General features: G+C 31.9%; 1 protein-coding gene across 1 annotated transcript in view; it reads left to right on the forward strand.

Moving 5' to 3' along the window:
• LOC118195733 (LIM/homeobox protein Lhx9-like) overlaps positions 1-14153 on the forward strand; it is an 88393-nt gene that overhangs the window by 59660 nt on the left and 14580 nt on the right. The window contains exon 2 of the mRNA XM_035367056.2: positions 11679-12109. Within this exon, the coding sequence (XP_035222947.1) occupies positions 11679-12109 (431 nt within the window). The remainder of the gene's footprint in view (positions 1-11678; positions 12110-14153) is intronic.

Genomic DNA, 14153 nt, shown 5'->3' on the forward strand with positions numbered 1-14153 from the left:
GGGTCCGATTCTTTGTGAAAAAGCTAAGATCTTAGCTCAAAAGCTTGGCTGTTTATCTCTTAAAGCATGTAACGGCTAGCCAAGAAATATTATGTGCAGGCACGGTGTCCATCAAACAGCTTACTTTGACAGAGATGTTCAGCAAGCAATGACTTTCAGCACTTATAAGTACTGTACAGTACGCTATATAGCATGCATGGACGTTAAAGTGTTGCCTTTTCAATTTAATTAATTAACACCTTTTTCTTGAAAAATATTTTTTTCTCTAATTTTCAACATACAGTACATACAGTAATTAACAAAAGTGTGCATAGACCCTTTCTTCGGAAAAAATGCGAATTTTTGATTATAGTAAGTAAAAATAGTGGGTAAAAGTTCATATAATTTGTGAGGGAAAACATAATAAAATTATCCGTACAAACTTATAGTATTATCATTTATCACAATTTCCTGCATGTGTAAATGTCGGCCAAGCTTTCACACTTTTAACAAACTTAAATCGTTTTATTATCTACGTTATTTCTTGTATTTCGTTTGCTAAGGAATCACATTATTTCGGTTACATTATGTCTAATTCCTAAATGAAATTCAAACCATTGAAAGCTGTGAAAATTTAGTTTTTTCCCTCGAATTTTGTATGTGACCTTTAATGCTGTATGTATAAACTAGTAAGTAAAATGTAAAAGAAAATCAATTAAAAATTCGCATATTGTTGATTATGATTAGCATATTGTTAGGAAGTTAATAAGAGCTTCTAAGCATATACACCCACGAATGAAATTCACAAACTATTATAATTTCAAACTTCAAAACTTTATCTCGAAATTTCACACTTCTTTTAATTTTTAAGAAAGAAGATCGATCGTAGAGAATGATGAGCGATTATTTTCAGAGCTTATGGACAAAAAGATTTCCGTGGAAACACAAGTCAAAAGTTAATTCTTGTCAAAAAGAAAATCTATTTTATACGAGAAAATTCAGCTTTTACATCGCTTTACCGAAGTCGGTTTCCGTGTACGTCCGAGTTCAAATATTTTAATTGTTTTTTGATACATTCTACTGAGCCAAGTTTCTTGAAATTTTGTACCAGAAATTGCAATATAACATTCCTCAGCAATATTTTCAAAATTCATAACAGAATTATCGTTATTTAATAGTAAAGAGAGTTTTGCCGAGTTTTTCGCCTATATCATTGCTTAACGATGTAACTAATTATTGCGGAATTTTGATCCTAAACCGGCCTCCCAGATGAGTGAGACATTACTCAGAATATTTTCAGCAAATCAAAATCGATCGATGGGCTCCTACCAAGACTGCTAACAATGATAGACGTTTTAAGAAAAATTTGAAAATATAATCTTACATCATGGAAGAGATTATAAGACTTTGAAAGAAATGGAAATGGATCCTTATTTATTTATTTAAGTTTTTGCTTTAAAATAACTCTTTATAAATTCAGGGGGAGAGGGATGGAGAATTTCTGTCGATGTGCACCTTCACTTTTCTGCCAACATCTGTGACAACAGAAGAAAAAAACAATCTCCAATCTGCTTGTGTACCTTTTGTATGGAGTTCAGTCGCCGCTTGTTCATACTCATTTGTTCCCGATTCGTTAGTCGTGTTCTGAATTCGAATGCAACGAAAAAGAGAAATCGCATCTCTCGAGTGGCCGTTTATCCACCTGTTATCCGTGACTGAGGGGAATATTTCTTGGCCCTCAGTGACAGCCGAGTTTGGACACCTTGCAACGCCTGCGTCGAAGATACATGCTGCACCGTCGGCTGAGCAAACCGATTGCAAAGTAGACGCTTTCGAGAACACAGACATTTACGTGTGACGCCGAGAAAAGAATACTGATATCTTTAAGCAGTTATAAGCCGTTTTTATAGCTGTGTTAGAGTATTTATAATATTCATACGTATTCTTGGATAAAGATTTGTTTTAAGCAACAAAAATACAGCTCTTTCATAAATATAAATTCTTAGACTGTCTATCGCACAATTAAATTAAAGCATTACATATATTAGAGTTTGTGTAATGTTTGCCTGCCTGTATATATATTATTTGAAACATTTAAAAAATGAATAAGATTTAACAGGATTGAATTAGAAGGTGCTAATACATGGCCTTTCCCTTAATGTTATTTGGGGGGGGGGTTGAGTATGAAGATAGATCAAAAATAGAAAGGGAATTATGTATGGTACATGACTATTTTTAAATTGTACACGCGAATTTAACTTCTCTCGTAGACACTCAAAAATTTCCTTTTTTACTGTTCTAAATCTAAATTTCTTGAATGCATTTTTGAATTTCTTCTTCACTTTGGGGTAGCGGAAGATTCATTAATGTTAGATTTGGAATTTTAATATCAGGTTCAAATTCAGAATTTTCCATTCTCAGTTTGCTTCCATGCAATAAAATTAAATGCTTCCATTTTTCATTACTAAGTGACCTTAGATATGCCGCATGCCATATTTTTATTATTTTAAAAATTATGAAACTGAATTTTATATTAACATAATTCTTGGGGAAAAATTTAATGTTTTACTTTGTCGATATTTTGCGCTTGAGAAAATACTGGAAACTTTTACTCGCTTCGATTTATTAAATTAAGAAAAGTTTATTAAATTTAGTTAATTAGTTATGAAATGTGTATAAAACGTCAAGACAAATGAAGAAAATAATATTTAAACATATACATAATTTTGAATAGTTAAAAATACCGTTGATGCGAGTTTAATATTGGCAAAAGATCGTAGGTTTAACCAAACTACTCGCAGATAATATATTTTTAATCAATGAACAAGTGCACAAATGAATTTTTAACAGGAAATAATACTTATGCTATCATATCATATTTGTATAATAATGCTTTTACCCAATTTTTAAATAAAACGCACTTTTTTAAATCCAAATTTACTGTCTGTAGCAATGTAAAACTTGCTGCAATGTTACGTTTAGGTGTGAATTAAACCTACGTCGAATAGAGAGGTTAACTTTTCAGAATGTCTCCTGCGGATACTGCTATAAAATGAATTTCATGTGGAGTCGATATTTTCATTGCTCAGTCGGTTCATGAAAATTTTCTTGTCTTTTTTCCCTACTTTTATCGTACATAGTAGAAAGTTACAAGCATATATTTCTGTACGTTAAACGTTTAAAACATTAACTATGAAATTTCGATAGCAGTCATCATTGAAATTTTGATGAATGCAAATTTCGAGACTATATGAATTTATATATAGACTATACGAATAGTAGATAGTCTATATAATATAATACAGCATTTGTATAATTTATATAGTAGACTATATAATATAATACAATATTCGAATAATTTATATAGTAGACTATATAATATAATACTGTATTCGTATAATTTATATAGTAGACTATACGAATTTATATGAAGAAGCATTTTAGCTTCGATTATGATCCAAAAAAACGTTAAATAATTAAACAAAATAAAATATTGAATAATATTTTATGCTGGTTATAACAAACAATCATTAAACAATTAAAAAAACTTTTATCTGATAGTTTTGTGATGCATTTTATGAAATACAATTTTAGAGTATTAGGGTTGAATCTAATATTTCATGCATTTTTACACTGAAGTTGTAAGGCAATATCGTTTTAGTTTAATTGAATATGTGCCTTTCGAGTTTTTAAAGTTCCGTGGCACAGAGATATGGATGTCAAACAGAACTTCAGTATTTTCAATGAAATAGACTTAGAACATCTTGGATGGGCCTTATCAGGACTGTATTTCATAACATAAGGAATACTCTAAACTTATATCATTAGGTTTGTCAACTACAAATGATTATGTTTCGCTAAAAATTAGAAACGGTGTTTAAGTTCGGAACATTTCAGTTAATAAGAATTTTTTTAAACTTTAAAATCATAATAATTTAATATGTTGAAAATAGGGAACCTGAAATCTGCTTCAGTGAATTTAGTTTTAACATTAAAGAAAATATAATGATATACCCAAACCAAGGCATTTTCAATAGTTTGGGAATAAATGCTCTTAAACTAACTTCAGATCTTCCTAAATATTTCCAGATAGAGCAGGTAAATCTTTACGTATTTAATTACCGACAATGTTAACTACAATTAATACTGCCAGCGTAGAAAAATGGAGCTAAGATCCACAACTGCTTGGTTCATCTGTTACACAGGTGATCGAAAAACATTAATTATACATGACTTGATCAGTTTTCCTGTCTCTAATTAACACTTTCTTACTTATTTACATTTTGATTTTAGAGTGTCAGCGATTTGCTTTCGCTGATTGGCAACACGGAAATTGCTTTCTCTTTTTTCCTAAAATATTATTTGTCGGATTCAAATAAAGCTGAAATTTAGACTTTACTATTACTGTTTTTATTAAAATACTGTTAAAAAGCATGTTTCAACTACAGTACTATCTAATCATATATAATGTTTACCATGCGCTTTTTTCTGTCAATTTCAAAGATTGAGAATAGCAACAAATGTATTGTGACCCTTAAAATCAAAAATATACATTTTAATAATAAATAGTTTGAAATTCGCAGAAAAGGAAATCTTCGTATTCTAACAAAGCACATTATGGCTCAAAATTTAGCAAAAAAAAAAAAAAAAAAAATCATTATCGTACAGCAAAGCAAGCAGTAAAATATCACTTGCAAAAATTTAAATACCTAGTGTTTAAAACCCTGTGACTTTGAAATTTTTCATTTCAAACCCCATTTTAAACTTTCTTTTGTACCCATATGAAAATGTACTACTCAAAAGCAAAGTTGAAGATTCCTTTGTATTTCGATATTCTGCCAAAAGCGACATCGGATGCCAACGTTTGCTAAAATTTGAAAGAAATCCAACGCACCAAACTTTAAAAGATTTAAATTATTAGCTATTCTGTTTTTCTTACCTTTAAATGAGAAAAGTTAAAAAAATTCAGCTTTACGAAATGACAGTAAATAATATCTCCTTAGTCTTTTCGAGAAAAATATTTGCTTGAATGTTGATCCTAGATTAAATCTGCTTTTCGCATAGGAACAATAATCTTTTTAATGTTAGTAATATAAATAAATTTAATTAAAAATTACTTGAGTATTATTTACACATTGTATTAGATTTGAAATAAAACTGTGTAGAGTCCAGAAGGGTTAACTTCTATCTGTATACTGGAGTAGCAGGAAACTACACAGAAGAAGGGTTCAAACCCTTTACTAACTCTTTAAAATTTAGAATGCGTCAACTCGACACTAACAAACTTCGCCTATACTTAAGTGGTAACTGAAAGTCAGATAAAGAAACTAAATTTTGAAGATATTAACAAGCGATATAACTAGACTACAGGGCTCAGCGAGGTCCCGTAACTTGCCCCCTTCTACACTAGTGGCAGCAAAGCAATGGAATTAAGCACTTGAACCAGCAATAAACAAACGTAAATACGGCAGCTAGGGCCCAACTCTCCCTTTCTCCTACCGAAACTCGGCTTTTAACTACTTCCTTCAACATAGAAAATTTGCATTCGTTCACGCGCGCTACAACATTTAACTACTCCGACGCTGACAATTAGGGAATGGAGGCTTATAAGAAAGTTTAAAATAAAACTTTAAATTATTAGTTGAAATAAATATAAAGCCCTACAACTGCAATGACTAAAACTTTAAACCGTCCTAAAAAGGAACGCATTTTTACCTCTTACATCTTGACTTGTGCGAAATTTTTGTTTTATTTATTTATTTTTCTATTCGATTTCTTAGAAAAATATAGGGAGGAAAGAAAAAGGCAATTAGCATATAAAGTACAAAAGAATTATGGTTTACTTTGAATCAGTCGGCATGGAAAAGAAGTGAATTTTACGAGTGGGTATTTGATAGCTTTGAAATTTTTCTCACTGCGGAGCTCCAATCTAAGCCTCATAATCTCAAAATTTCTTCGATGCCAGCATCTTAAAACGCACATTCGCACGATTACTCGTCAATTTCTGCTGAGAGAACAAAAGATTTCTTCTTTAGCTTTCCATTTTCTAATTAATTTACCGCCCTCTTTAAACGTCTCCCTAAAGATTATATACGACTCATCTGGTTCTCACCACCAATTATGTAGCTCATCGTCCTGTTAAGTTGTTGCTATAGTGTTGGCTGAGATTCTTTCCGAATGTGGAATGGGAAAGCCAATTATTGCCTTCACGGAGTTTGCCATGCCTGGAGAGGAATCGGAAATCTTTATGAGCTTGATTACGATGTCGTGCAAAACTCTGCTAATTGATTCAATTGAGATAAAGACGAAGTTCCTTTATTTTAGGTTTTAAGAGGAGTTTAACTTAAAGTTATTAGGATTTTTGGTATCCAGTTTGACGCATATCATGAAATGCCTAAGTTGCAGCCGAGGACACTAAGTGGTTAGTCGTTTGCATGCTGTTACTTCTTTACGTTTGTTTCCCCCTTCTACGAAGCTTCACCGTATTGGAGAAATTTAACTACTTTACTTTTCTGGTAGCACTTCTTTTCAATTCTTCTATTTACCTTCTTTGCAGCAATTTTGATTATTTTAAATTGAAGAGGCCACCGCTTTGGACGCAAGTATGTTTCATCTTCTTCTTCTTCTTCTTCTTTTTTTTTTTTTTTTTTTTTTTTTTGTATTTTTCTTTGGTCTTTGCAAGACCCATTTCGATACGTTTTTATTACGTTTCTTTTAATTCTTCTGCTTAAAAAGTTTATATTCTTCCGGCTAGAAGGTGTCTCCCTTAAAATTGTATCATTTTTGGACTAATAGCTTTTTAGCTATTGATTTTAATTGTACATTTGCCTAACTAAGCTTTCTTGTACAGCTTTTTCTTGTTTTAGAGTGAGTTTTACATTTACAATTTAAATTACAAGCGTCGGGAAAAGAAGTGATATAATTGAGACTTACTTTTTTTTAAGATTATAAAGTTGGATTATTCTACTAATGAAATTACGTCTATAGTCTCAATTATTATCATTTGACGAAACGCGCTAAAGGTGTTAGCTTAATTCAAGTTTTGAGCTGCTTTTCCCTTGATAAATCCGGCTCAAACTTTTGAGCTAATTTGCCATTTGTTGCAATTTTTTGTACATATTTACTGTCTATTTGAAATGTATTTAATTTCTTACCAGCGTCCTTTTAAAATATTTTGTGCGTTTAAATTTCTTAATTTTTTCTTCCCTTTTTGATTTTCAAATTATCTCGATTTGTAATTTTTACATTTAGTTTTTACTACTTTAGTAATGTTTGTTGTTGTTACATGATTTTACAGTTTTGCTAAGGAACTATAGTGTCAAATGCATTTTTTAGCATTAGCTTTTAAAAATTCCTTTTCTTTAAAAAAGTCACATAAGCTATATATATAAGCATATTCTCAAATATTTAGAAAGCTTTTAGTATGTTTAGGTTGATCCACTCAAACATATACTAATTCAGAAGTCAAATAACAAAAATCAGCGTTATATTTTCTATCATCACCTATTTTCTGTGAAAATTTAAAAATATAACGCTGATTTTTGTTGTTTGACTTCTGAATTAGTATTTGTTCGGCGTGTTATTGTGTCTTAATTATATAATACTTATTTTAAGCTGGTGCGAAATAGTTTTTCATTCATGCAAGAAATATTTAAGAAGAAAATGTTCCATTCAGATTACAAAAATTTTGCTTTTAAGGTAACATTTTTCAGTTTAGCTTGCGATTCTAATTAGTGCAATTATCATGTCGTACCAAACTTTTGCCTTCATTTTGATTTAATTTGAAAAAATTCCCGCCGATTTTATATATTTCAGTATTTTTATAGAAATTTTGTTAATTTCTCCTTCTTGTCAACTGACAAATTACGCAGATAAATTATTTACATCAAACGTAAATAAATTGAGTACAGAGATAAAACATCCGTAAAAGGTATAAATACCACAATGGACACAAATAAGAATATCTGATTCATTTGAAAGTCAAAAGTATATCATGAAAATAATGCAACGGAAATGATGATTTTGTGCAGTTTTTAAAAATGTGTGCATTTAAATTATTTTATAGTACTCATTTTGGTTCCTGTTTTTAAGTCATAGCTTTTTCAATTTTAGGTTTAGTTGACTTAGCAACTTTTCCATTTTTAGGTTTAGATAAGTTATCATCTCTTCTTTGCTTAAGAGAAATACTGAAATTTTACACCGTTTTTATTCTTCTTATTTTTTAATTATTACTAACTTTTGTTTCTAATCTCATGTGGAAATTTGGTTTGACGGACGTTGACGCTATTGTTGACTCTATTGTTGTACTTAATAAGTATATTTTTTGTTATGCTATAACAAGGAGAATTCCCCTTGTTCGATCATAACACGGGACTCCTAAAATATTTGTTTCGGCGTTTGCATTCTATTCTGATTTTGAATATTTTAATCTGCTGTGGTTTATTGCTTTTGATATTATTTTTGTATCTTTGCGGTTTATCTTTAAGTTAAAGAATAATATAATAATATTAAACCCTTTTCTGATTTTGCAGGCAATATACATTTATTGCTTTTTATGTATAAAAAAAAGAAAATTTGTTTAAAAAACAAATTATATTGATATTTTCTATCATCACCTATTTGAGACACAATGTGTATTTTGGGAAAAATGGGGACACGTATTGTTTGTTTTGGGTATAAAGAGCAGATCGAAAATTATTCTAAAACGTCTGTGTATTCTCTTTATATTTAATATATCTGTTTACGTTTAACTGAGAATTTTTTATTTTGGTTTATGTGCTTGTATTAAAGGGATTGTGTTAGTTGAAAATGAGCATTCTCATTTGTGATTATGTTTAAACATATTTATGGCTAAGAAGTTTTTAATAAACATATAGTTCTTGAAACTACCATTTTAAGTTTCAGTTCATTTAAACTTAAAATAGTAGTTTCACTTGCAATCGAGCGGTAAAACTGATGCGCCACTGCTAGTTCGACCGGAGTTTAAATCCTGGTGAATTGATTAGCTTGTATGAGAGTTTTCATAACTTCCCTATGCGAGTTTTCTTAAGAAAAGCTTCCTTGACCTTCCGCTGAGGCAGAGCTAATTGCTAATTGAGACAGGCTAATTGAGGTAAATTTAAAATGATATTTTTAATAGCATTAAATGAGTACTAAATAAAAATTGAATTTCGTTTTTTTAATAACGGCTTTTCATTCATTTTATTTTATTTTACTTCAATGCACTTTCAAATTTCAGAATGTGAAACACGAAAGATACGTTTTCACATGCTACTTTTCTTTTCTTTTCTTTTTTTTTTTTTTTCCAATCTAAGTTAATTTACAAACGGCTATGCTAATTTCACAGAAAAATTCAAATATGTATTTAATATTTGATCCTACACGTTCCAATAAAGTGAATTTTAGCTAAATCCAATGAACTCTACTAATAAAAACCATTCAAATTCCGATTTTGTGCCAAGGAATGGCAAAAATTCAAAAAATGACATCGTCTTCCGGAAATGTGAAGAGAAAAAGTTAGTCGTGACTATTTACAAATTCACTTTACTCACAAATGCTCTTTATCTTAAATTCTGAAACAGTATCTTTTCTAACTGTTAATCACATATTTTAAACATAGTAACGGTTTTCGTTAAAATGCTTCAGTTATGAAGACATTTCAGTGTTTCAATAAAACTTTTTGCAGTTGTGAAAACCATTATGAAGTTGAAGTCTTCACAGCATATAAGCTTACTTAAAACACATTTCTCTTTTTTCATTGTTACGTTTAAATTATCTTTCGTCAACCGTCGCCTAACACCATTTTCACAGCCCTACCACCCCCTCTCTTCGCAAATGTAAATTGCGACGCGTTCTGTATCTGCATTTCGCTATCAATGATTATTTCAAATCTTTCGTGAACAAAAGCATTTTTATGCTTTCTTTCGTATTCATTTCTGATAGGCTTTAAATTTATGAAGAGAAATCTTTTTTTCGTTAATTTTTAGCTTAAATGTTCTTCAAAAAACGTTTTTCTAATTTTTAGCTTAAATGTTCTTCAAAAAACGTTTTTCGTATGTTGGCTAAAGATTTAGGGGTTATTCTTCCAAACTGATGAGGATTTTTAAAAATTTTCTTTTAAACCAGCGTTTCTTAAACTGGGGATCGCAGAACCTGCAGCAGAGGGTCAAAAGGAGAACGTTTCGACGCATTCTGTTTATAATAGAAACGTTCATTTTACTTGCTTTGCACGTGACGCTGTTATTTCGTCTGTTTATTTAAAATTTTCACATTGTTCTATGTCTTAAAATTAGAAATTAAAGTTCATGACCTGTAACTGCAATAGTGTATTAGAGTGCAAATGAAGAAATGGACAGTTTCACACACGCGTGTGTCGGATTTGCGCAGTGCTTATGGGGTTCCACAGAATTTCCGTAAATATTATGGGTCTTGGGGGTAGCGAAAGAATCGTAGTGATAAAAAGGGGTCGCGACTGAAAAAAAAGTTTATCAAACCCTGTTTTAAACCAGCTATAACTGAAGATATTATTTTGTTCTAATATATATCTTCTCCCCCTCCCCGAATACGTCAATGATAAGATTTCTTTTCATTCATAGTTTACTGTATAAAGCATAGAATTATTTAGCATCAGTTTATGCAAATTTATAAGACATTTATTCCTGTCCTTTATATGTGCCATTTCACATTTATATTTCCTGTTAAAATGTCTTATTTAAAATATAAAATAAAATAAATAGTATTACTGTCATCATAATACGTTAAATTAAGACAAATCCTAAATTATATGTTTCCAGTAGAGAGATTAGAATTTTTTGAAACAGGAAACGTGAAAAAGTTACAATGTCGTCGACGGGACTCTAACCTAGGCCTTTCGAATACGCACCAAGTGTGTTAACGGTTACACCACGAAGGCATGCAAAAGGGAGGGAAAAATACCTTATATACTCTCCCTTTTAAAGGGCGACTAGGGTTTAGGGGACCCTATCGCCAAATGCCTGGTCGTGAAGCATCCATCCACCACATTTTAGTTCGGGCGCCACTTGTAGAGTCATATTTTTTGAAGCAGGAAACGTGAAGAATGTGCAATGCTCTCGCAGGGAATCAAACCTGAACCTTTCGAGTGTCAACCTTTACACCACGAAGGCATACAGAAGAGAAGGAGAAAATTATATAGTTAACATTTTGTTATATTAAAAGAATTAATACGTTTTTTTAATCATCAATCATTTTCGAGAAAAGTACTCATCCTCAAAAAAATTGATTTCCGTTATTTTTTGTAATAAATTTTGAATGGAACTGAAAGCGAAATCTAATTATTACGCATGCTCGCATAATGCCATCAGTTTACATAGATGTGTACGTTACGAAAAAACTTCAAATATTTAATCATGCATATTTAAATGTACGTATGTGTTAAATATATGTATGGTATGTGATAAATAATGCCGACTTTTGCAAATATTTTCTTATATCTAAAAAAAAGAAATTATTCCATGTTGAAATATGACTTCATTCATAATTGATCTACTATAACAGAAGCCTGAATGTATTTTACGTAATTTTTTTTTCCTGCACGAAGGAATATTATTATCTCATCAACTGATGAGAAATTCTCGCATAGTTTTCAGCTTGAAAATGCATGTGCTTTTGATGAAGGTTCTTGTTAAAATATTAAAATTTTTCCTTTGTTGTTTTTGCAGATTATTTGCTGTGAAGCGGTGCTCTCGTTGCCAGCACGGGATCTTCGCTTCCGAGCTTGTGATGAGGGCTCGAGATCTTGTATTTCACCTCCATTGTTTCACTTGCGCGTGGTGTAACACGGCCCTGACGCAAGGAGATTACTTCGGACTGCGAGATAACCTTGTCTACTGCCGAGCGCATTACGAGATGATGTCCCGAGACTATTTCGCCTCGCCGCCGGCTGACGAACATCCCGCTCTCCATCCTCTCGCGCATCCTGGGGCGGAGGAAAGTCTTCTGGCGGAGAGGCCGACGGTGGGGCATTGCTTGGGGTACGGCCCATTCTCGACGACGTGCGGCGGGACCGTCACGACAGGCCGGAAAGGCAGGCCGAGGAAGAAGAAAAATGGAGACTTAGCAGGGGCGGATGCCCTATCCAGACATAATTCCGGTAATTACATTTTTCATCATTTGTATAAAAAATGCAATCCTCGTTCATCGAGTGCGAAAAATCCGATTCCATTTTTAAGGACGGTAGGACCTCGCGTATTCCGACTCCGAGGCCGGATTTAATATAATATAGTTTGCAATTTTAAAAACATTAAATTTCAATCGATAAAAATTAATTTAGAACACACAAATATTTTTTAATACCTACAATTATTTTTTAATTTTAAGATGATTTTTTTTTTCGAAAATGAACCTACCTTAATGGAATTTCGAAGAGCTACAAGATCAGAAACTTACGGTGGTGTGGTGTATTTAATTATGGCAAAGCACATTAGGGCTATCTGCGTAAGGGGAGGGATGCCTTCGTGGAGGACTTTCTAAGGGAAACTGGCTCGTATACACGTTACGCATGGGGAAAACCACGAAAACACCCATGCAGCCAGCCCGTTCGCGGGATTCGAACCTCGGACCGAACTCCCAGTGTTCAGCGACTTTACCACTCGGCCGCTGGTAAGCCCAGGAACTTACGAAAAATGCAATTAAAGCGTGGCGTAAATTAATGGCAAGAAATATGAGAGCAGTATGAAACATGTCATACCACATTTAACTTAAACAACGACGAAAGTGCCTGCACGAAAATTAAACAACCGAGTAACTATAAAAACTATTTTGAAACAGCTGAAACCTTGGCAAGTGGAAGTTCATCTCAATACTGAGTGCCACAGGATAAACAATGCAAACATTACCACAAAGAAATGTACAAAGAGTAAAATCAAAGATGATGTCTGGCTAGATTCGGTAAACTCAGTTCAAATTTTTATACGAAATACAGTTAAATACATCTCAATATTATTTTAAATAATCTGAAAAAAATCGCGGCTTAAACAAATTAAGCTGCGTTTTATATTCATATTTCCTCCATTTTTAAAATTGTCTGTTATTTGTTAAATAACTTGTGTTTTTCTTGATTTTTGTTAAGCTGTCTTTAGTACTATTTCTTATCTTTACTGTTTAATTTTCCGGCTTTTTAACAGAAATGTAACTACTTACTTCATTCAATTCTGGTACGTCATATTCATCAATCTTTCATATTTTCGCTGACGCTTTATAGGCATTTCCGCTTTCTTGTTCCTATGCAAAAAATAAGAGAGGGGTAAGTACAGGAGCTATCGATCTAAGCGAGTTAACATATGTGTGTTAAGTATATTGCATAGTTTACATCTGGTTAATAAAACAAGAAATTCTTTAAATTTACCATGTTTACATATCTGAAAGAAACTTTTAAGACCGCAATACGTGAACAGTTTATTATGGTAAAGCGTTTAAGGACTTTATTTCTCCTAAGAAATGTTACGACTTACGTTCACATGCGAAGAACTACGATATTCTCAATTTCAAGTTACAAATTCTGTCAAGAACAGAAAAATCCCATTAAATTAAACCTACAAATAATTCATAATAGATTTAAAAGTTACAGAGTTGAAGTTAAAAAAAAAAAGGAAATATGTTTTCCCATCAATGATAATGTGAGTGTTGGTACTGAGCTAAATGTTTAATCTAATTTATATATTCTTTAATCTATGCTTTTCTCTTCTATTCCGAGAACGATATATGTTTATGTTTTTATTTGAAAATGGATAGCATAATTATTGCAAAATTCTCAAAATCTCTCAGCTTATAGAGAAAAAACTGTTTTTAAAGAAATATTGACCTTCGTTTATACCTAGAAGAAATGCAAAAATACTTGTGTAGCTAATTGTATTCCGGTCCAAAAATTACAGCTGGGCTGAAATTACTAATTTTCGTGGATGGTCGTAGGTGGACCCATTAATGGCCAAATCGGTAAGACCATTGACCCAGGTAGTTTGACACAGGTTTAGCTCCCGAAGAATGTGCTAGCTGCATGGGTGTTTTCCTGATTTCCTCCTGTGGCAATATGAGGAAGTTTTCGTAGAAAATCTCTCCACGAAGGTATCTCTCCTTTTAAACAGATAGTTACTGCGGGCTTTTAGTCCAGTGCAGTGAAAAAAATCCAATGCAATCGA

The sequence above is a fragment of the Stegodyphus dumicola genome, chromosome 9, assembly GCF_044657685.1.
Source record: "Stegodyphus dumicola isolate Sdum_Otavi_A_Nest chromosome 9, ASM4465768v1".
NCBI lineage: Eukaryota > Metazoa > Arthropoda > Arachnida > Araneae > Eresidae > Stegodyphus > Stegodyphus dumicola.